At 41.7% G+C, this 22,871-nt stretch overlaps 1 protein-coding gene across 2 annotated transcripts in view; it reads left to right on the top strand.

The window, feature by feature from the left end:
* LOC120900414 (E3 ubiquitin-protein ligase TRIM9) overlaps positions 1–22,871 on the top strand; it is a 110,908-nt gene that overhangs the window by 76,678 nt on the left and 11,359 nt on the right. Inside the window, exons 2-7 of one of the 2 annotated variants that reach the window (XM_040307383.1) lie at positions 1,939–2,034; positions 2,519–2,650; positions 2,906–3,007; positions 8,308–8,467; positions 10,685–10,717; positions 14,853–14,992. In XM_040307383.1, coding sequence (XP_040163317.1) covers positions 1,939–2,034; positions 2,519–2,650; positions 2,906–3,007; positions 8,308–8,467; positions 10,685–10,717; positions 14,853–14,992 — 663 coding nt within the window. The remainder of the gene's footprint in view (positions 1–1,938; positions 2,035–2,518; positions 2,651–2,905; positions 3,008–8,307; positions 8,468–10,684; positions 10,718–14,852; positions 14,993–22,871) is intronic. The other variant, XM_040307384.1, reaches the window with a different exon arrangement.

The following is a 22,871-nucleotide window of genomic DNA, read 5'->3' as shown; positions in this document are numbered from 1 at the left end:
TGTTTTGTGTTTTGTCTCTCCGTTGTAGTGTTGTGAATAATTTTAGCAAAAATTTCATTCCTCCACGTCAATGTTCCACCTTTTATCTTCATTGCCCGTGTTTTGCTTCGTTAGCGGCGTTAGTGTGTCAGAAAAGTTGTTCTTAGCGGCTAAAAAAAAAGACTGAACGTCAGACTGAATATTTTGATGCGTTTCCTCGTGTCTTAGTGATAAATATCATTCAAGGCATGAGAACTGAATGACGTTAAATGTGGGGAGAAATACAGTTATGTTATGGCGTTTGGAATAGAATAGCTTCAGACTTTTTTCTAGCTCTAACACACAGCGACCATTCGGAGACCTTATCTTTGGCGATGGGTCGTGTTCCAGTTTTTACTAGACGGCTGAATGTTTTCACCGAATAAGGCACTGCTCCGTAGTCATTGGTCCAAATTTTTTTGGGACTTTCGTTACTGTTAGATGCGCTTCAAAGATACAAAACTTCATTATGCATTCAAGCGGCACAATGCTTCCGGCATTGTTGGTTGTGGTCTAGAGGTTGTTACCATGTAAATTAATGAACCTTAATATGGGGCAATAAAAATAAATGCGTGAAAAACTTCAATAAAACCCCAACTATTCTAACGGAACTATTTGTTACAAAAGAGCTATACCTACATAATTGTAACTCATTTGCAGAAAATGATTGTTTTGTTTTGTAGCTTTTTGACATGAACCATGCACTCTCGTGTATTACATTAGGTGCGAACAGCTGTAACATTTGTTTCTATCCCGTACCTGTCTGGAAGAATGTGCACAAACTCCAACCGTCCGTTAATTCAAGAGTGTGTTCGGTCGAGTGTAAGCATCCGTGCACTTTCCACCAGCCTGGATGCGTACGGATCAGTGAGATTAGGGACTCTTCCCGGAACGGTTGTGCTCAGTCTACCCTTCCGTCAAGCGGAGTCAACTCAAGTGCACGGAGCAGATGTCATTCACTCATTGTCGAGATCCCTCTGTTTGGGTGGTTTGGGGTAGTCGTACATCAGTTCCCTTTAGATAGAGGAAGGGAGGAGGGGAACATTCTTCCTAACATGTACGCAACAGCCTGCGTTCTGTTTCGCTACAAACGCCCCAAGCTCCCGCCCGGCGGCAGACGCAATATCAGTTGCGTGTAATTTCAAATTAATGTCTGCAAGCGTATGGCATAGCGACTGTTGTAACGGTTGAGGTTTTCCCGTGCGGGTGGAGACGTGGGACTTTCTGTTCTGACAGGGCACAGGATTGCTCCAACGCGACTCGTCATGGAAGCTGGGAAGGCTTCCTGTGTGCTGCTGGTCTAATTTTATTGATGCTGTCTGGCACCTTAATTACTCGTTTCAGGCGCACAGCCGGCGCTGGGATGCGCTCTCTTGTTGTTGGTAAACCATTTACCGGTAGGGCCTTTGCCTATCGGTGGTAGGGCTCCGAAAGCATCATGCTCTGATGGGTAGGTTCTTTAGGAAATCAGAAAATGCTTACGTTTGGCGGGCACAAGCTAACTAACCTTCATTAAAATGAATGGTTTGAAAGTGTTCTCAATGGGTTGCAATCAGTCTTTATCATCGGGTTCAGCGTTGGGTGGGAAGGTAAACATTCCGTTGAGGTATGCATCCTTTCTTTTGCGACCGGGATGCAGTTTTGGGAATGCTATCCTTCGTCTGGTGGGGGTCTGGGGTTGGTAATTTAATCCCTGAAGCTAATTGAGTTGTGCAACGTGTAATCACGAGAAAGAGAGTTGCCATGTTGATTTTGTACATATCCTATAATGATTTCTAATTGGTTTTAGTATCAAATTATCTTATAGGATATTTTTACTTTTCCACTATTCCATTATTCTACATCTTAAAATACTAAATTTTCACCATAAAGTAACTAATGTTTACTGTTTTTTCTCCTTTTCCATTTTTTCCCACACAGACTGAACTATCCCACAACCTACAGCAGCTCTCGGAAAAGGCGCGTTCGACAACGGAATTCATCCAAAGACTGAAGGGAATGAGCGATAAAGTGACGGTAAGCGAGCTGCACACATAAACCCCGGGCCTAAATCCACCCCGAATATCAACTTCCCAAAATTCCACATCCCATCCATATCCACTCACTCCACGCGTAATAACCAACAGTAACTTATTCCCGCGTTCGTTGGAAAATCCGCGAAAGTCGATCCTTTCCTGGCGGTGGCACAATAATCGGCCCGTTTTGTTTCCTGGCGGCCCGGGGAAGAGTGCCCGGAAAAGCTTCATCGTTTCCGCTCTTTTGAAAAAGGATATCCCCGGATTGTGTGCACGGTCTGGCCCTTTGTTCTTCGATCCTTCGATGCTACACGGCCTAAAATCGCTTGCGCCACGTGTGCTTTTGCCAGCGCTAACCCGCGCTCTCACCCTCCTTGCAATCGACCCTGACTCACACACGCATTCTTTCCGGTGGGGGGGATGGGATGGGATGGGATCCCAAAAACCTCCACTCCACTCACTTTACCTTTTCCCCTATTTTGCAGGATTCATGCATCGAGTTCGAGCGGCTGGTGACGGTACAGTGCGAAGCGCTGATAGCGGCCATTAACGCCCGAAGGGACGTCCTGCTCGATGTAATACGAAGCGATAAGGAAGCCAAAATACGCACGCTAAAGGTAAGATTGATTTCGCTGTAAACCCGAGCTTTGATGCGTTGGAGGGGGAGGGAATTGCTTTGATTTTGCGATACGTAGCGTTTGCATGTGTACCCATAAATGGGTGGCGTTTAACAACGGGCACGGCTCTAATGAATGATCACAATCGCAAGAGCAGATACGCTTCATAAGGGACGAACAAAGTTTAGCACTTTAGATAGTGGAGAAGATGTATAATTTGATATTTGATAACATTGCGTTTGCTCGTACCCACAGGATCAACAGGCAAGCTGTACAGGGAAGCTTCAGCAAACTACTGGCCTCATTCAGTTCTGCATCGAAGCGCTGAAGGAAACGGATAGTGCAGCATTCTTGCAGGTAATGTATTTTTTAAATGTATTTTTACCTTAAAATATCTGAAATTTTACTATCGTAATGATCATTGAAAAATAATTTGTTTTGTAGAAAATGCGAAATGGAAAATGTATTTTGCTCAACTTAATGTCACTCAGTACTAATAACTTGTTTCAATTTTGCGGTAAGGTTCCTGTTAACTTATCCTGTAAACTACTCAAACCCAATACCACTTCAATTTGGGTAATTTTGTATGAATTATCATGACTTTGAGTTTATTAACAAGGATATTTTCTTCAAAATATTAAATTTTTATTTACTTTTTATTAGTACAATATTACTCATACAATACTTATCAAAAATGTGTGATATACTATTAAATTGGTAACCTTCCACTTGGATATTTGTATGAAACAAATAAACAAGTACGTTGATACATTTTAAAGAAAAAAGCTCCCTTACCTTACCAGCATCAAACAGCGCAGTCAAGTTGAAGCGTCGCCATGAAACGGTTTAATCCCGCGCGGATGCAAACGCCATCGTTTCGATATCATTTTATGATTGCAACATTGCAGTAAAACTTGGCCGACGGTCGTCGTCGCCCCAGCGGCAACCAATATGGCACTGTAGCGATGGTTCCCGATAGCGAGATAGCGCGTTGTCGCGCAAAAGGACGACGAAGCAATGACGATAAAATATTCAGAGCGCACTCGTTGGACACAGAAGCGTTGGGGGGGGGGGGGGGGGAAGGGTGGTGTGGGAAAGAGCGGTCTGTTTGACGTTCAGGGTTAGCAAAAATAACATTTATTGTATGATCGGTTCTGTTTGTTTTTAAGATGTGCTTGTGGAAATCGCATGCGCCAGCAGCAGTGGGCAGCCGATGGAGCCGATTCGATGCATTTTATATTTATTTTTAAAGAATATAAGAAAACAAAGGAGTTTGATGGAAAAGAGGGCTTTTAAAGTTGTGTTTTGTATGCAAAAATAGGTGGAGCTTAGAATGCTTTGCTTTAAAAAGCGATTTTTTGTATGTTTATTCTAGGATATCTACATACGATGGAGTTAATTATTCATTATATCAATTGTTTATTTTAATACAAGGCGGTTTTTTTTTTCAAACAACTCTGTCTGTCTACAGTCTGACAAACTTGTATCAAACAATTTCATGGTACTTTTATGCCAAAAAACAAATGTATCATTTCTACTTTCCATTGCATTGTTCAGTTTTCGTTTATACACTGGTACTGTAGTGGCTTGCTTTTTTGGCCACCTCACAAAGATCATGTTTGGTTTTGCTCAACAACAAAACAAGTTTCTCTACCATTTGTATTTGTTTGCACTACCGGCGAAGCGAGCACGGATGGTTTTCGTTTTGGACGGTTTGTGGTTGTGCCATTTTTTGTTGTGATAAAGAGTTTAGTATCCGCAACGAAATGCGGAAAATACAAACCGAAACCGACCGGAAAACGATTTCACTTTTGCAGCTAAACAACACACGCAAGGATGTGCGCGAGCGTTTCCAATGTGGTAGTATGTACCACGGGGAAGAATAAATTGGGGTGAAATTGGTTGGTGTTTTTTGCGGGCACTACCGCGGAAAAGTTTATCTTCCGTATATGCGTATGGGTGGTTTTTTTTTTTGGTAAATGGAATTTCGCCACATCACATCAAAGCAGCTGATGGGAAAATGAGTGTTGTACAGTTGAAAAAGCAGGAAGGAAGTGGACCGCCGCATCCACGCGTATGGTTTGTTGTATGGGGATGGAATTTGCCCATTTATCTATGGGGCGGGTGGGCATCAGATGCAGAAGGCAATGAATGTTCCCTTCCAATGGGGAGTGGAACAGTTTTATTTGAAGTATCTGATGATTTTTTTTTTGCTGGGAAATTGTGTTTAAATGATTCATTTCATGATAGAAATAAAACATTTACTTTAAGTTTTTCTCTATAAAATTTAAATAAAATGAACAATCGTCACCTTCTTTCTACTAGTATATGAACCACCGCATCAATGAATAATCCCCTATTTGTGGTGATCATTGGTAAAGCGGCTTGCATCATCGCCCTGTCGAGGGGAAAAAAGTGTGCATCCAACATGAACAATACAAACAACGATAAAGGGTGGTCCCACGTACCACGCGTTTGCTGGAAAAGTCCCCAACTTTGCGACTAATTAAAATGCATTTTTAATTCCCTTTATCTTTTAGCTGGGTTGTGACACACTGTAAAAAAACACCAATAATCGATCCACCACAGTACGCCAATTCGTTCGAGCGATAGAAATAATCCGATCGTGAAGGCCGAATGTCCAATAGGGAGAGAGAGGTGTCCTTCCGGTTTCGATTAGCAAACAGATAATATCACTCCAGTAAAAACGCACCCCACAACACAATGGACCCCGGTTCGTTGTGTGTGGAATAGATTTATGAGGTGCTAAAGAGCAATGTTTCACTACTCTGGTGGCTGGTATTCATTGTACATTGGAGTTCATCGTACATGAATGGATGCTGTATTGCGGGATGCGGGGCGCTCAGGTGTGAATGCAGCTGAACAAACACAGCTGGATTTTTTTTCCTCGCCTCCAAAATACATGCCTAGTCTCAACAACTGGCTTGTTTTCCATTTAATTTTGTTCAGTTTGTTTGGCTTAAACCGTAGCTGGTACTACACGAAAAGTATACAGACGCCAACGGTGGAACAACCATGTGAGGGATTTTATTCATCGCGAACCGCTTCATATGGCATTCAATAATCATGAATTAAACCATAAAATGACTAATAACGCATAAATCCCATTTGGGATGAATTTGCCACATGGAATTTGGGTCCACGGTACAGTTACAAACAGTTGCACGGTTTTCACTTCATTATAAACCATTAGCTCCCTCTCGCAAATGGATGCGGGTGTGTACTGCCCGCAAATGGACACGAATCCCCGGGAGAAATTTCCAAAATGCATCTGCGGCAGAAGGTGTCAGTGGTGGTGTGGTGCTGTTGCAAGGGCAGTGTATAGGTACGGCCGGCAGCCTATCAACTACCGCTACCGCAAGTCACGGTTCCCGCTTAATCAGTCACCGAGCGTCCAGCCTACTAATGGCCGTCCATCGCTCGTTCATCGTGTGCTCTTTGAAAACGGTATGTGGCAATCGATTTTTGTGGTCAATCGACCACCCGCCCAGCAAAGCCGCCTGTCGGTTTGTGGTTTTCGATGCCGCGCCAAAACCCCGTACCATTTATGTACGTTGGGGCTTTTGAGCCCTGGTGAAGCGTAACGTTAGCAGGGGAAACATTATTAGGCACTTTAATTACTCGGCGCTTTTACTCGCCGGGGGAACGAACGATTTAAGATAGGGATTTATGCTTTGCATTGAATGCTTCAACCAAGGGTGCAATTATTATGCGTAATTCATCACGAATTCCGATATTTAGCAGTTATAAATTATGCTCTTTTCTGTGTGATTGTGGTAGTTTGGAGAATTATTTTATTTATGAAAATTTGGAGAGTAATTTGAAGAATGATCACTCGCTTTGGTATTATTGACAATGTAATGCCATGTTTTTGGTAATCAATTTTTAACAGGTCTCATTAGACCCACGAGGTTAGCACATTTTAACATTCAATACATCTACTCAGGCTGCGCACACAAATGTTTACTCGTGCTTCAAAAGGTAAAGTTTTCAATCATGCATACATAAAATAAATTTAAATTCAAGTCAAATTAGATATTACCTTTACTTTATCGTATTGTTATGATTAAAACACAGTAATTTATGGCATTATTAAAATTCAAAAAATGTTATCATAGAATCAAATAAGCTTAACAAATGTGTTATGAACTTTTTTTTAATACTTTTATGAATCCTACAGTAAATCACTATTTATAATATTTTTAAGAAGTATTGTTGCCAATATCTTAGTTGTTGATCATAGAAACATCTTTTGCTGATTGCTATGAGATTAATACTAAATGAAAATAACTTCATTTTAATTTGTGCTTGCTTTTTTTGGGAGGATTAACTGAAACATCCCACGACCTATAATCTGATCAATGCATAGTGTTTGACTCTGAGGTGTGATGTTATCGATTGTGGATATTAATAGACGAATGCTCTCGAGATATTCTTTAATAGTTATGCTCTCAAAATTATATGATAGTTGTTTTTCATTCATTCAAAAACATCTTAACTAACTCGAAAATAATTATATTGTATTATTGTGTTTTAGTTCCAATATAAGTGCAAGTGAAAATATGTTTTTAAATTTACTTGAATCTGTTAATTTCACTACATCGAACATCGCAATATGAGAACTTTCAGGGAACACTGCACTCAACACACAAGCTTTGAAGAGCCCTGTTTTTGGATAGACACGCACATCTCGTTAATGAACACATTCAAACCGCAATGAACTTTTACAGAAATGCACTGCAATTCGTCATTCGACTGCGCTTAAATGTCTTGATTTATTGTGAGAAAATTCTGTCTGTGGCTTAAATCAAGTTTAGAAACGATTCCACTACGGCACGGCCCCTTTCAACACGGTACATTAATGCAGAGGCTTTAAAAAAAAGCAAGTGCTGTTAAGACGGCATTAGGAATTGGACTCGTGATACAACACCTCACCCGATCGTACCCCAACCCACTGCGTCTCCTCTCCCACTCCCGTCCTCTCCTCTAATGCTAACAACATTTGACAGACATTTTCAACGCCTCCCCCAAATATGGGCTTCTTCGCAACGCCACGGCTTTCAACTTCATTTACTTTTGACACCGTAGCTTCGCACCGTTACTTCTCGACCGGGCCTGCCTGTGATCGGTGTGATCGAAAATTTAGGTGTATAGCATAGCACGTCCCTCCCCTCGAAACAATCGCAAACCGTTGCTCTAACACACCTCGCTGGTGCTGGAGGTCAGCGGTTGAAAAGGTTGAGAAATAAATCAAAGTCGCAAAGACATCGACTCGTAACAGGCATCTCCTAGTGTTTGCTGTACACTTCTCCCCGGTGGCGTCGGTTGCAGTTGTGCAAAACCGAGGCAAGGTGCATAAAGCGGTTTCGCTAAGCAGGGCCCGACGGAGTTCGTGGTTTATCCGTTTATGCGACACAAAGCGCCAAACCACGGACCACGGGGTCAAGTGTGAGCAAGGGTTTGGAAAACTGAAAACACATTACTCATCTGGCGATCGGTCGGTCCCGTTCCGTTTGATGATTCTATTCCGTGCATACCCCGTAGGATCCATTTAGCCGTCCATTTTCGTACGTTGCGTTTGCGGTGTATTTATCTTACCAATTTCCATTTTCTTCCCTTTTCTTCCCGTCTGGCAGGTGGGCTCCATGTTAATTAACCGCGTCGCCAACACGGACATGACCTGGCACCAGGAGGTCACGAATGCGGCCCCACGCGTATCGCCAATTATCGATCTCACGCTCGACGACTCGTCGGTGATACGCGCCATCGATAATCTCAACTTCATTCAGATGAAGCGTAAGTATCCGTCCCAGGAACAGCAGGGCGATAGTGGGTAGGTAGGGAAGTGGGCGAATGGCGTGACTTTCACCACACAAGAACACGCGCAGCAAAGCCATGGCCAGGTCCGGTCAGGCGGGTCGTCTGCGCTCGGGGTGGGTGGAATTTATTTATTCAAGGTGTTATGCAGCACGCAGGCTTCATGCTGGGACGAAACCCCGAATGCACGAGCTGCATAGTTCGTGCTCAATTAAAGACAAAATTAAGATTTTCTCACGCAGCCAACGATGGAGCTACGGTGTAGTACGGTACTGGTTAGCATTTCAAGCTGCTGAATTATGTTAAAGGCAAATAATGCAGAAACTTCCGATAGCGTACACTGGCATTGTCATGTGACCGTGTATTGAATGATATAAATACTAACAGAATTTTGTCTTTGGGAAAGAAATTGTGCTTTCTGTTAAGGATGTGGAGGTTTTGTAAACGATACTCCAAAATCATCATCATTTATCACAAATGTGGTCTTGTAGTTGCGCTACAATTGTAGTGAATTACAATTGTAGCTTTAAGAAATAGCAGCATCGATGTTGTTATATGTATTGTCACAATTGTCAAATAATATTTTCATCCCTGACTTAGACAAAGCTTTTTTAAACTCATCATTTTGTGATATTATATGGTGCAATTGTCAAATGAGTGGTTTTTGCCTTTTTTGTAGTGCTGAGATCCATTACAGGGTTTCAAACTTTATCTCAAGACCGCGGGACCCCTTCTCGAATCTGTCTTAGTCAATGCCAAGACTGTGGTATGATGCTTGAAAACGTTGATGATACCTGATTTCATCGGATACAATGCTGAATCTGAGGCACATTTCTCGAACACACTGTTCCGTACCGAGGACATGCGGTCGAATAATTTTTTACACCTATAACCTTTGTGTACATCAGTGTACTGGAAACACCTTATTATTCTTTTCGTGTTTTTACCACACACACTGGAATTGACTCCGATCTGACTTCAAAAAATTCGGAATCGACCCCGGAAGGCACGTTCGCTTAACATTATCCGGAGCCGTTTGGAATCGTCCAGAGGCATCCGGAGTCGTCCGAAGTTTCCAAAGTTGTTCAGAGTCGTCCAGAGTCGCCCAGAGTCGTCCGGAGTCGTCCGGAGTCGTCCGGAATCGTCCAGACTCGTCCAGAGTCGAAACGAAACGAAAGAGGAAAAAAGACCACGAAATGAAATGCATCTCGCCCAATACGACTCCGGACGACTACGGCTGACACTGGACGACTCCGGACAACTAAGACGTCCAGCAGAACTAGTGATTTCTACTAGAGAGTGAAATTAAGTGCCCGGAAACCGAACACTGCATCATGGCCATAGAGATATTATTTACACATGCAAATATATAATAAGAAATATCGAAAGATACTTTGCTAATCATCGTTTGAAACGATACTAATGATGAGCTTATTGGGTTTTGCTTGACCTTTTTAAAAGTGCAGTCCGTTCTTCAATGAGGCAACTGCTTGCCTGTTATGGTAATTCCAACATGGTGCAACATGCCTCCGCCAGCCACTAAAGCTAACAAAGCTGAAATAAAACAACCATTTTTCCTTCTTGTTGCTATACAACGCTCAAACAGGTGAGAAACGTGAGCATTAATTATTCTCGACCCGTCGTGAAATGCACTATTAATAACGATCCTGGCCGGATCACCGACAGGAGGCGCCCGTCGGTTTCCTCCGCTGTCCGCTGACTTCAAACATAGTCGTCGATGCCATTCGGCGGCACCGGTAATTTGCGGCCGTGCACGAATGGGAGTTGAATTTTAATTAACTCGTGAAGTAGCGTATATATACATATGCTGGTGGCACAACTGGTGCCTGCCTGCGCCGACCTCCGTTCGCAGAGGCTCAATGGGTTTTTAATGCTCTGTTACAGAGACAACGAATGTTAAATCGTACCGTGGAGGGAATAAAAAAAAAGAAAGATACGACACGGCGGCAACACCAACCGCGTGCACACATAAAGCTCCCCCTGAATACGTTAATTGCACCGTGTGCGCGCGATCATTGATGAAAAGTGCAATCACGGCCAAAGTGTGGCAGCAGAGACAGGACGATGATACGCAAGATACGATCGTTACGCGTAACGACGGTGTGGTGTATGGTAATCGAATCTTAACTGAATCTTTTTTTCCCCTTCTTATTCTTCCTCATTCGCTACACGCAGCCGCCAAGGAGGGCGAGGAACGGCTACCGGCAGGTGAGAAAAATAAATAAATAAAACACATAAAGCCGATTTTGTTTCGCTTTCATTCCATTTTTGGATTTGTGTTGATTGATTTCGATGTGCGTGTGATGTTTTATTTTTATTTTTATTTTTGTCCCGTCTGTGACAAGAATTAACCATTGAACTGATTTGTTTTATTTGTTCAAATGGTGTATTGGTTATATTTTACATTATTTTATTTTAAAATGAGGATAATTTTTAATATTTCTTTCTTTAGTACCACAAAATACGTTGTTTTGTTTGTTTTAGTAATTATTGTTCATATTTCATACAATTTTCATGTTTCATAATTGCGCAACTTTAATCTTTTCTAGACGTATTTTTTCATATATAACAAACAATGTAATCCTCACATTTTTTGCGGCGCTCGCTACTCTAAGCACCACTGTTGATAACTAAGCTTGCAAGTGTTCATTCTACAACCTTGCTCCCCGTGTTGCCTAATCCTTGGCAACCGATTCGTTAGGTGCGGCATTACGGGCGCTTGAAAAAGTGCGGACAGAAAATGCGACAGATACAGATTTTCTTTGTCCCAGTACGGGGAAAATCCTGGGATGCACTACTCCATCCATCAGGCGGCGCGAGCAAAATTGTCGAATGAACGCTTCTATGTATAGGCTTTATCGTCGTAGTTGAGTGTGCGTTTGGCTTTCACGGTGGTTGGAGCCATCCGCCAGCGAGGTGACGTTATTGCGGCAAGAACACTTGGGCGCAACAAAAACATCCTTTCCAGTGAGTGTTTTCCGTACATTGTGTTGCCTGTGCCTGCTGGTACATACTCAGTATCAGGGACAGGCGCCCGGATCCTCTTATCGGGCGCCGAGGATCGTGTTCCTTTAATACCCCTCGATATGCGCGCAGTAAGGGTAGCGTCCGTGAGGGAGCAGAATATCGAACCTGGACGGTGTAGGAGTGGTATGCGTGGGATGCCTCTGTGGACACAAACACCCACTTGACACCCACTCGCACACTGTGAGATAGGAAAGGGTACAGTGGATGTTTGTACTGTGCTCCTTTTTGTCCGCAATTCGATCAGCGCGTCGTCAACATTGGCACAGTGGGCTGCGCAAACAAACAAACTGGGCCGGCCCGGGCGATTTTTTTTCTTCGAAAATTAGACCCGAATGTCCTCGATTTAAATTGGATTCAATTTGCAAATCTGATTCAAACGCAGGCGCTGGGGTTTTTTATGGCTGTCGTGTTTATTGTTGTCGTTGCTGCAGCTAAATTGTCACCCTCTAAGCCGCGGTGGTGAATGGGTGAATTTAGCTGAAAATCGATGAATCGATACTCTGCGACTGTGGTGATCGGGATTTATTCACAAAAGTGTGCACAAAAGACATGTTTGTTAGCTGCTTTGAAGCATAGCAGCATCTCGGGGTGCACACGCCATGCGAATTTTGTTTACTTATTTGTTCATTTTAAACATCTATTCAAAGTGTTTACTATATTGTCAGCAATTGTTATAGTTCATGTGATGTAAGTGCTGATTAAATCGAGTTCTGCTATAACATATTTGAACATTCTTTTGTTAGTTCATGGGCCTTTTGAACGAAAGTATTTGGCTTATTTAGGCTTTATCGATTGGGACATTGGATAAAAAGATTCCTTCAAACATACCTCTAAAATACCGAACAATTCACATAGAATTTGGTCAAACATTTCATTTTGTTTATTTGATAAAGCAAACCAATCAAACTCATTTAAACGGGGAAATATACATAATTGTGTTTTTGGTATTTTTTTATTTTAATTTTTTTTATAACAAAATAGTAAAATGGTAATTTTTAAACATTTATGGAGCATTTTGTATGCATTTCGCTGCTCATGATGTGCATCTCCTCGAAAGTCTTCCTATTTTTTTGTGGATAATGCGTTCTACGTGCTGGACAAAATCCCTGTTTCCCCGGCAAAACCGCACTGATTGTGGTCGTCTGAACCCACATGTGAACCATTAGCCACGGTATCGTAAAAACCGTAAAGCTCCATCGATCAAATGTGCACAAAGCAAGTTGCAGGCCTTGTGTCATCGAAAAGGACTCGCTACACGGTAGGATGCCTCTCCGATTAGTGTCACTATTGGAGAGTTTTGTAGGTTTTTTTTTGTTTTTTGTTACATGCGTATAACTGCTCTAGTCTTATCAGACACACACGCAAATTGGAGTTTTTGTGTGGTTGCTACGTTGCTACTATACCGCAGCATCATTTTTCAGCCGACATCAACTAGTGCAGAGGTTGCGCAGCAGCACGGTGTGATTTGAGATACTAATCGGTATCGATTTGACAACTGTGGTCAGAAGCACACGGAACGAAGACTTCAACGAAAGCTGTAAATGGTACGAAGCCCCGAAAATGTTGCAGTTTTTTGCCTATGTTGTTCCTGCACCTTCCTGCAAACCCAAAATTGTAACACTCTCGTACGGCTTAACCGGAATAGACCTCGTGTCTCGGGTCCGGTCTGGTGACACCCGGACAGATAACAACACAGGAGGGGGGCTCGCATGCTCATCAAAAAAGAAAACACTCACCGCCTTTTCGCTTCCTGGAGGTGTAGTACAAAACTGCGTAAGTGTGTCCCGCTAGATAGGGCAAACGATGCCAGAGCAAACGCTTTACATACACGCATCCTATGCACCCGGCCGTCCTACCCAGAATGTGATAAAGTGTGAAGTTACACGACATTGTTGCACACTGCTGTGTACTCGCTTGGCACTTAGTGGGTAACTGGTGCGTATTACGAGCTATCGACTGTAGTACAGTCATGCATAAAAGCGTTCTCGTCGTCGGTCTGGTCCAAAACCCTCTGGTTCGTACGGGGTGTGTTTTATGTGTAAAGCAATGCTGCTGTTTTTTGTGTGTACTGTTGTTGTTGCTATTTTGCACTCTTCTGTGCAAGTGTGTGCTTCATTTTGTGCAAAATATTCAGTGCGGACAAACTCATTTTTTTGCACTTCATCTGTTAGAGCTGTCAGACTCTCGGGTCGTGCTCGGGTTGGTGGGTGATTTATCGGCCGGTCATTATTGAACCATATCGCATATGCAGGAGCACTCGTAGCCGTCAGCAGCAGAAAACACTGCATTCAATCACCACACATGCACGAACCTTGCGGCAGTGCACACGGTATACGGTAGATACAGTTGTTGAGAGTTTTTACATTTTGCTACATTGTGCGGTGGTGGGTTATTGGTGGCATGGTGTTGGTGTCAAACCACAGCTGCCAATTAGATTTTAGTAGCTTGGTTCGTTTATTGATACTGCTGATGTGTTAAAAGCTATTGAAAATAATATTTTGTTCTTCGTAATTTTGGTTTATTTTTCAATTTTTATTACCACCATCGTTATAAGCGCCTAAAAGTATGCAATGCGCATAGCAACGCTGAAGATCATTTGGGCAAAACGGGTATACCGTTTAACGCCTATATATGATTATTCCAAATCATATTTTTGCTTGAGTAAATAGTACAAGAGTATAAGATAGTAAGAAAACAACTTTTTCGAGAAGTTAAACGAACTTTTAATAAATTGATAGTTGACAGGATTTCCCTTAAAAACTGATGTTCTGGCAAAAAGAACCGATGTACCTTTATTTCAGCAACGGTTGAAGCTTAATTTTCGATAATGTAACGCCAAATTTGCTTCAATGTAACGCAATTCGTTCAAAAATTCCATCAGTTTTTTTGCGTTTCATTCCGTCTGACCCGAGCTTTATTTGATCTGCTATGCAATGCATCGCGCAATGTTGGCATTGTTGGCGTGGAGCAACAAAAAAAGGGAAGCGGAAAGGCAACAACCATGCCGACAGGATTTTCCTCTTCGGCAAGCATAGTTTTCAAGTATTTATGATTACGTTAAATTTTAATTGCTCCATTTACTTTTTGCCATTCCATTCCGCCTCGATTCGCACGGTTTTTCCATTAAGCTTCTGCCCCGGCACGCTACTCTCGCTTGCTCTCTCATGCGTCGACTCCCCATAGCGAGAGTGCTGAGCGAGACGGGATACTTTCGATATGCTTAATAATTTAAATAATTCATCTTTGCCCTCTCACCTCCCTACCCAGCATCGCTCGTTTGCTAATGTTCTTTCTGTTGTTGTTGTTGCTTCTACAGTGCCCCTAGCACCCGTCATCATCCCGGAGGACTGTTCGGCGGAGAACAACTCGGTAACTGTTGCATGGCAGGCGCCAAGCCACTCGTTCGTGCAAGGATACGTGCTGGAGCTGGACGACGGCAATGGTGGCGAGTTCCGGGTAAGTGTTGCCGGGTTGCACATCTTTCAATTGGAGTTTTGGGGTCGCCAGGGCAATGCAGTACAGTGTGGCTGAACGTATTGCACTTGCCCGCCGGACAAAGCGGGAACAAAGAGGAAAAACCACATCAGAAACAGATGCTTCTTCTAATCTCGGTGTGCCAGCAGCTTCGGGGGGCCGGGTTCTGTCGCTTTCCGGTGCACGGTGTACGATGATGAGGCAAAGAGCTTGCCGGCAAAGAGTAAGAAAAGTCATTCCAACGACAAAACGACGATCCTCCGACGGTGGTAAGGCATTTACGATTGGCAGTCGGCTTTGTAATTCTGGTGGTTTTAAACCGTTACGACGACGCATGGATTTATCGCTTACAAGTGGTAATGGTAGAAGCAAGCACCATCCCAGCAAGGTTCCAGGGCACGATGGCTCGAGATGGCAATGGGGATTTATTTACAAAGGACAATGTTTCGGTTTGCGAACGTGTTCTGCTTGATGTTTGAATGTAATCGAGAAGCTTTGCTGCCGGAATGCCAGCAACCGGCTGAATGCCGGATGTCTTTGATGTGAACTAGTGTTGCAGAATAAGGTGCCTTGTACTGATTTATGTTGATATAAGCCTCTATTTGAAGATCGTCAGAAGGCATGTAACGTATTTTAACACACTAATGCACTTACACTATGCAGGAAGAATCAGCGTCTCTCTATCAGAATGGTTATTTTTACCTCAGTTTTCTTTTTTTTTTTAAGAAAGCAATGTTTTTCATGAAATTGATACACTTACTCTTTTGTGTAAATGTATTACTTTATCCTTCGTGAGTAAATAGAGGTGACATCAAACTTAATTATTTAACTAATTTTATTTTTATATATACATGTACCACATTTATTTAAGAAAAATATTCTTAAACTTAAACTCCACACAGTTTTGACAGGAGTTCGACGAACTAGATACAGAAATTGGAACATTGTAGAAAACAGTTATAGTCCAACTTGGTAACCAATTTGGTTACCAAAGAATCCTAAATTTATTATTTAAAGTGCGGTTGATTGTCCCAACTTGACATTTAATGTAAACTAAGTGGTTAGTCATTTCCGCTAGATGGCGCTAATCGGTTAGCTGTTATCTTTAGGTTCGCTTAGTACTAACGTCAAACGTTGCCGTTACTTAAGAACCTATGGATAGTAGTTGCCATAATTTTCATTCCAAGACTTCAAGAATTTTACGATCTAGCTATATTGTTTGATATCTTTCTGATGACGCATTAAACTTAAAGCTCAGTGGAATTAATGACATATGAACTGACTGTCATTTCTTATGCATTTCTTTTATTCTATTGTGGCCGTGATCTTTCCACTAAGGCATTTTAAGCGTGTTTATAGTTGTAATGGTCATTTTTGTAGCTCCTATGTCATATGTAGGCAGTTATTGTACAAAATAGAACTGCTCTTTTATCTGCTCATGGGTCGTTAACTTGTTTAGCGTATTCTCTCACATCTAGGTTTTCTGACATATTAATGCACTACAAACTCTCTATCTCTGCTGCTGCTGTGCCTTGGTCCATAAAAATCACCACCATCTCCAGGCACTGAAATATGCCAAGAACGGAATGAATTCCATTATAGTGCGTGTCGTAAACTTTGAAATCCCACCGGAAACCACCGTCCACATGCTCGGTTCGTAGGAAACGACGGAATCTTTCGCATGCGTCGAAATTCTAGAACCTGCTGAACTTACTTTTTTCCACACCCAAAGACCCTACACAGCACATCAAAGTGTCACCGCGGGGTGAGCAGTAGTACGTGAGTTCGGTTGAGTTGAGCAAGCAGCGGACCCTAACGCTGACACCTTGCCTGCTTGCCTGCTCACTCCGTAAAAGGCCGTACCTTCGTCAACGCGGGGTGTAGTAGTAGTACTACTACCACATCGGTGTAGCACCATTATCAGCACCATCTATAAGCCGCTACACCGCCGAGCGGCACTGCTCGGTGTCCGAAGTCAGTCAGAACTGTCGGGGTGGAGCAGCTCAAGGAGCGGATTGACCTTTTGCCTGCTCCATCAACAACGGGACCCAGTCCCCGTCCCCGACGTCGACTTTGTACGGATCATTAGAGGCAAAAATGCACATAAATTGCTACCTACCCTGTACATTGTGGTGGCCGGTTTCGGGACGAGGCAACACCTCAAACCTAACCCCCTCTCTTCCGGCCGGCCAACCCCTTCGGTAAACTTGGAATGCTCCCTCGAGGGGAAAATGGTTTCCGGGAGTTTTGGGACGACGGAAAACTAATGCATTCCAGCGACAAAGGCATTCATGGTGGGGACATGATGAAGATGATGATGATGACGGTGTGTAGGGATTGAGTTTAGTTCGCGTGTACTTTTGGGGAAGGAAAAATGTAACGTTATGCTCGTAGTGGTAGTGATAAGGTGTGTGTTTTTTTCTACTGATACGAGGGGTAAAACTACACGCACACGTAGTATTAGTACCAGTAGTAGTAGTAGTCGTACTAGTAGCAATAGCACCAGAATGAATGCGTCTACCGTGTAGGGTGTTTGTGGTTTTGATGGGTGGACAATTCCCAAATCGGGGGTAGCACGGCAAATTAGCAGCACTCCCAGCTTTTCCTAACCATTATATTTTTTTTTCGGTACGCTACGTATTTCAACATAATGGAATTCAAGTCCGTTTCTGCTTTATTAAAAGGGAAAACCTTTTTTGAAGGCAGTCGTTTCGTAAAGTAGCCTTACCACTTCCGCTTCTGTTCTGTGCGGGTGTGATGGGGAATTTTCTTTTTTCGGTCTCTGCAGGAAAGAAGAAAAACTGCTTCACAACCGGTCAATTGTCACCCTTGCAGGCGGCAACATGACTTTATTGTGGAGACTTTTCTTTCCGGACGGTGTAAATGCGGTCCGGTCGTGTGTGTGTGTGTTGTGTCGCACGATGTGTAGAGCATAAATTGTGGCCGAATATTCACTTATCGGGCTGTCGTAATTATCTGGTTTTTGCATATCATTGGCTTTAAAGACGTGTTTATCTTTGTTTTTGTGATTTAGTTGGTGATATTGACGAAGGGAATTCGTGCTTAATGCACCTTTAAATCCATTAGATATCGTGTCAATTGTGAGGCATGCATTTTTTAAGTCATTTCTTTTTTTGAATGGTTATGTTCATATTAATATAATTTTAAGATTTTGTAGAGATACGATTGAACCGTAGAACAAGGAAGTTTTTTCTTATTAAATTAACTCATTAAACGATACTTCCACAACGTTTTTAAACCAAAATGCGTCTACGAAGCTGGTGTTTGAAGCCAATTGCAAGCATTCCTATTAGATTAGGATAGGTTGTCGGAACATTAGCAAGATAGGATTTGAATGCATTTTACGCTCCTCTAGAATCTCTAGACGATTATATTGGTGTCGGTACAGAGAATAGGAGTGTTGTGTCTTTTTGGTATCTTATGTTCATTGGTTGTTTAATTATATAGTTTTAATATTATTCTTGCTTTTAACATTGCTCTTGTCCATATTTCTATTAAAATAATTCAATGAAACATGAAGATTTAATCCTTACATTCTTTTTCTTACGCATTGAAACCATCTGGACATAAATAGAATTTACGTTCTGCTTTGCACGGTGCGAAGTATTGAATGTTTAAAAACTGTACAATTTTTAGCAATATTGTTAACCATGCTGTGAATGTCTTTACACAGACAATCAAATAATAAACAAAAATGGAAAAAATCGTTCCGATAAATAGCCGTTGCAGAATAACTACAGAAAACACTGTGTCGTTGCTTGTTTGTTGTATTATATTTCGAAAAGAATCATATAATGATTGCATTACGTGTTGTATAATTATATGGACATTTAGCGACCTCATGTCGCAAAGGTTTTAGATAGAATAGCACCGTATAGAGTTAATGTAAGAAATTCTGCATTCGTTCCATTCATAGCAGATTTCTAATAATAGACATTTTGTCCTGCATTACAGGGTTTTCCAGGGGTTCTCATAGTCGTGGGGCACTTCCTTGATTCTTTCTTATGGGAAGTGAACTTCATATGATGGAAATTGGACACTTTGCCCCCTTTTTAGACAGGCTACTTGGAAATTCCTATCAGATTTGATCAATAAGGGTGCTATAGAGTCCAATTCCAATTACATTAAATTCATTCAATTACATTAAATTATTCATTCAAATTACAATTCAAGAAAGAGTCAATAAAGTGTCCCACAGCTATGAGAACTCCTGGAAAACTCTGTAATATATTGCTTGGCTCACCACAATTGATAAACTTTTTATGCTGAAAAATAAAATAAAAACTATATATTTTTTACTCCAATATTTTAAGTCACGAGAAAATGTTTGCTTTGCTAAGTATTTTTTTCCTAAAAGAAATCTAAGAACCTCGAGAAGATCATCATATTGAACGGGGTTTGTTTAGTACTTTTGAAGAATTACTTAAGGTTTCTGCTTGTTTCGTTTAAAGATTTCATAAAACTAAAATGATCTGCTTTTGTCATTTATTCAAAAATTTCATGTTGCATCCTCAAACTAAAACAAAGATGCCAAATGACTGCTGGCCCAATTACACATATAACTCGTACATATGCATAATGTTGTTTTTCCTATGGAAAACAACAAAAAAACCCAACACGGTTCAACTTGCTGCAACATAGCAATAAAACTTTGCTCTACCAATTCCAATTGCTCTACCACACAAATCCGCTCGTACCATCAACGCGCGCGACTCGTTTCACAGACCACAGCGATCCCAATTTAAGTTGATTCTCACCTCAAACCCGACATACAATCAACGTCACACGATGATCATCATGATGGTAGCCGTGCATAAAATCTTTCGTTTTTCGTAGAACAACAATAGCGCAGCGCTGGTGGTGCCCGGGGAACGAGTGACTTTATTTTGTCTGCGGTAGCAATATGACATTCCTTCCAGCCTGGGAGGGGATGGCTGAGGGATGTGATTCTCCAGGCCAAGGGCGTAAGCCTCGCGTGACACACCACGTGCAACCGCCAGAGATTGTTCCACCGTTTTTGTTCCCGGTTCCGGTCTGGCACATCATCCAGCACCTCCGAATATTAGACCGGGCTAGGCCAAAGTAGTATCAGCAAGCAGCATGAAAAACCTTCATTCAGCAGGAAAATAAAGAAATATTGCACATACAAACCCACTTGCGAAATAGCATAAACCCACAGACACACACACACATTGAGAGAGAGAAAGGACGACACGAGGATGTGGAGACAGTGAGATACAGCCGCCTACTTCTATCGCGTTCTGAAATCATTTTTTCGAGAGAGAGTGTGAGTGTGTGTGTGCATTTTTTGTCTTTCCTTATCTATGCCAACATTCCTTCTCGTTTTGCACTTTCCCGCACTCATGCCGAGACCACAGCGACCAAACGATTTTCATATCTTATGGAATGCCATTCCGGGTTGCCGCACTTCTTGCCGGCTTAAGCCCGTGTTAGAGCCTCAGTGAAGTTGATCGGGAAATTGTAGGTTTTTCTGCTAAATTTCAATAAATTCTCATCAGAATATGGCTTATCGTACACCAAAAGAAAGGATATTCAATTCTCCAATTATCTAGAGTATAAAGTATATTAAATTAATATATTAAATGCATTTCCTTGTGATTCTCCGCTTTGTTCAGGGTGAAAGAATAATAGTCAGTGAGGAATCACATGGAAAAGTATCTAATTCATTATTTCAATATGTTCCTCAGACTAAATAAATGGGGAAACTGGATATCCTTTCTTTTGGTGTACGATAAGCCATATTCTGATAAATATTCAATGAAATATAGCAACAAAAAAAACATTCACGTTCACTTTCACGCGAGGTCTAAAGCAACCTTTAGGTCCTGTGAACCAACCGGCTGCTAGCAGAACTAGCCAGCAGCATTGGTGGTGGTAGTGGTAGCTGGTGTAATATTTTGCTGCAATGACAGTCGACTCGTACCATCTCCATGCTCTGAACCATTTTCCCGACATAGCTGCTCCAGGCCATGTGCACCGACCGTATCATGTCCGTGTGACGTTGCCTAACACTTTGCATCTTTCAGACACACACAGGGAAGGAAAGAGGGAGAAAGGGCGTATGATAACGCGTTCGATGCGGTTATTGCAATGAAGGCCGGCGGTGAATGAAGGATGGATATGCAGGAATTTTGGGGATGCTAGTTTTTTTTTGTGTGTGTTTATCACAGCTACACATTTTATCAAAATTGTTCATAGAGTTGAGCCACGGAAAGTAGATAGCGCAAAAGGTGTGGAGGCTTGATATGGTGCACAACACACCCGTTTGATAAAGTGGGTCGAAATCGTTAGAACCCGATGCATGTATGTGGTGATGCAGCAGGGAACGATCCTTAAGAGGGAGTTTAGATGATTATTGTTTAAATTAGACATAAATTGAGCGGAAAAATTGAATTGAATGGATATTATTTTGTTGCATTTTCAAATAAACTTATTGTCTTTTTTACAGCGAAAGATAGTCTAAAACATGAAGCAAAAAGTTCATTGCATCAATTAGAAATTAAACAAAAAATATGTGTATAAAATCAATTAAAATATATTTTATATCTAAGTTTATTTCCTTTTGAGCCAATATATTGAAATATTCAGCTGACATATGTTTCTATATATAAAAATGTTTTCACTATAACTTATAAAGTTGGCTTTTTTCTCAACCATTACAAGCACAACTACAAGCTTTTCCAGAGGTTCTAATAATTTTGGGACATTTTCTTCACTCTTTCATATGGGAAGTGAACATTGTGTGATAATAAGCGCCCTTTGTGGACAGACTTATTGGAAATTTCAATTTAAATTTCCTATGTCATATTTATTGTCCCAAAGAAAGAGTCAAGAAAGTGTCCTAAAATTATCAGCACCCCTGAAAACCCCTCTTAATACAAATCAATGATTTAAAATCATGATTTGAAGATTCTAGTTAAGATGGCAAACGGTATAAGGTGAAGAGATAAATCGTATCCCTACACTACTCAGAAACTTTTTGTCCCCCAAAATACTTTATAGAGCTCAATTGTTGCAACATTACCTTGTTCGCTAGCAATTCTTGCTAACTGATGTTATTTTTCGTCCCTCATCACATAACAATACAATAACAAAAGCCTTTTACTGCATGTTTGTACAGACTCCTCTTTTACAAACTTCTCTTACAATATCCCTTTTCCTATTCTTTCGCTACCTTTACGTATCCTTCCACCATCCCACAGTGTGTGAGTATTGTTTGTACTTCCTCGCCCTCCATCATACTCTTGCTTCAAATCATTAAAATCTCCCCCAAGCCAGGATCTTCGTTGCTGCGGGATTTTCCCATTCATACTGTGTTTTTCGATACAAATGGTATAAAATTAACATGAGTCACCTTCGTGAGCGGTATCATCCATTCCACCTAGGGAAGTGTTATTTCGAGTTTCTCTTGTAGTCCCTATTCCATCCTCTCGTGATGGAAGGATTGTTAAGGGCGAAGATGCTCAACCACCTTGTGACACCCTCAAGCGCTAGCTAATGATAAAAAAATGCATCGACTGGTGGATGTTCCTGGTGTGGTAGAGAATGGCAAAGGATTGCTTAAAGCCACACTGAAACGTGGAATTAAAAATTCAAAACGCGTCTCCCTTTACTCAACTTGACTGGGGACTGCATCATTCTGGACCCGGTGGACTGGTGGTAGTACTATTGATGCGGCAAACCAGACACAGGATCGACAGATGCATAAATATTCATTCCATGGCCAACCACGACCAGACAGAGTTGTTGCGCAATTGTTGTGTTTGTGTTTCGAGTTGTTTGGGTGTGGAGCTGGGCGGCAGTCTTTTAAAAATCTGAA

Source organism: Anopheles arabiensis, chromosome 3 (genome assembly GCF_016920715.1).
Source record: "Anopheles arabiensis isolate DONGOLA chromosome 3, AaraD3, whole genome shotgun sequence".
NCBI classification, from domain to species: Eukaryota; Metazoa; Arthropoda; class Insecta; order Diptera; family Culicidae; genus Anopheles; species Anopheles arabiensis.
This window is presented reverse-complemented; position numbering and strand designations above follow the sequence as displayed.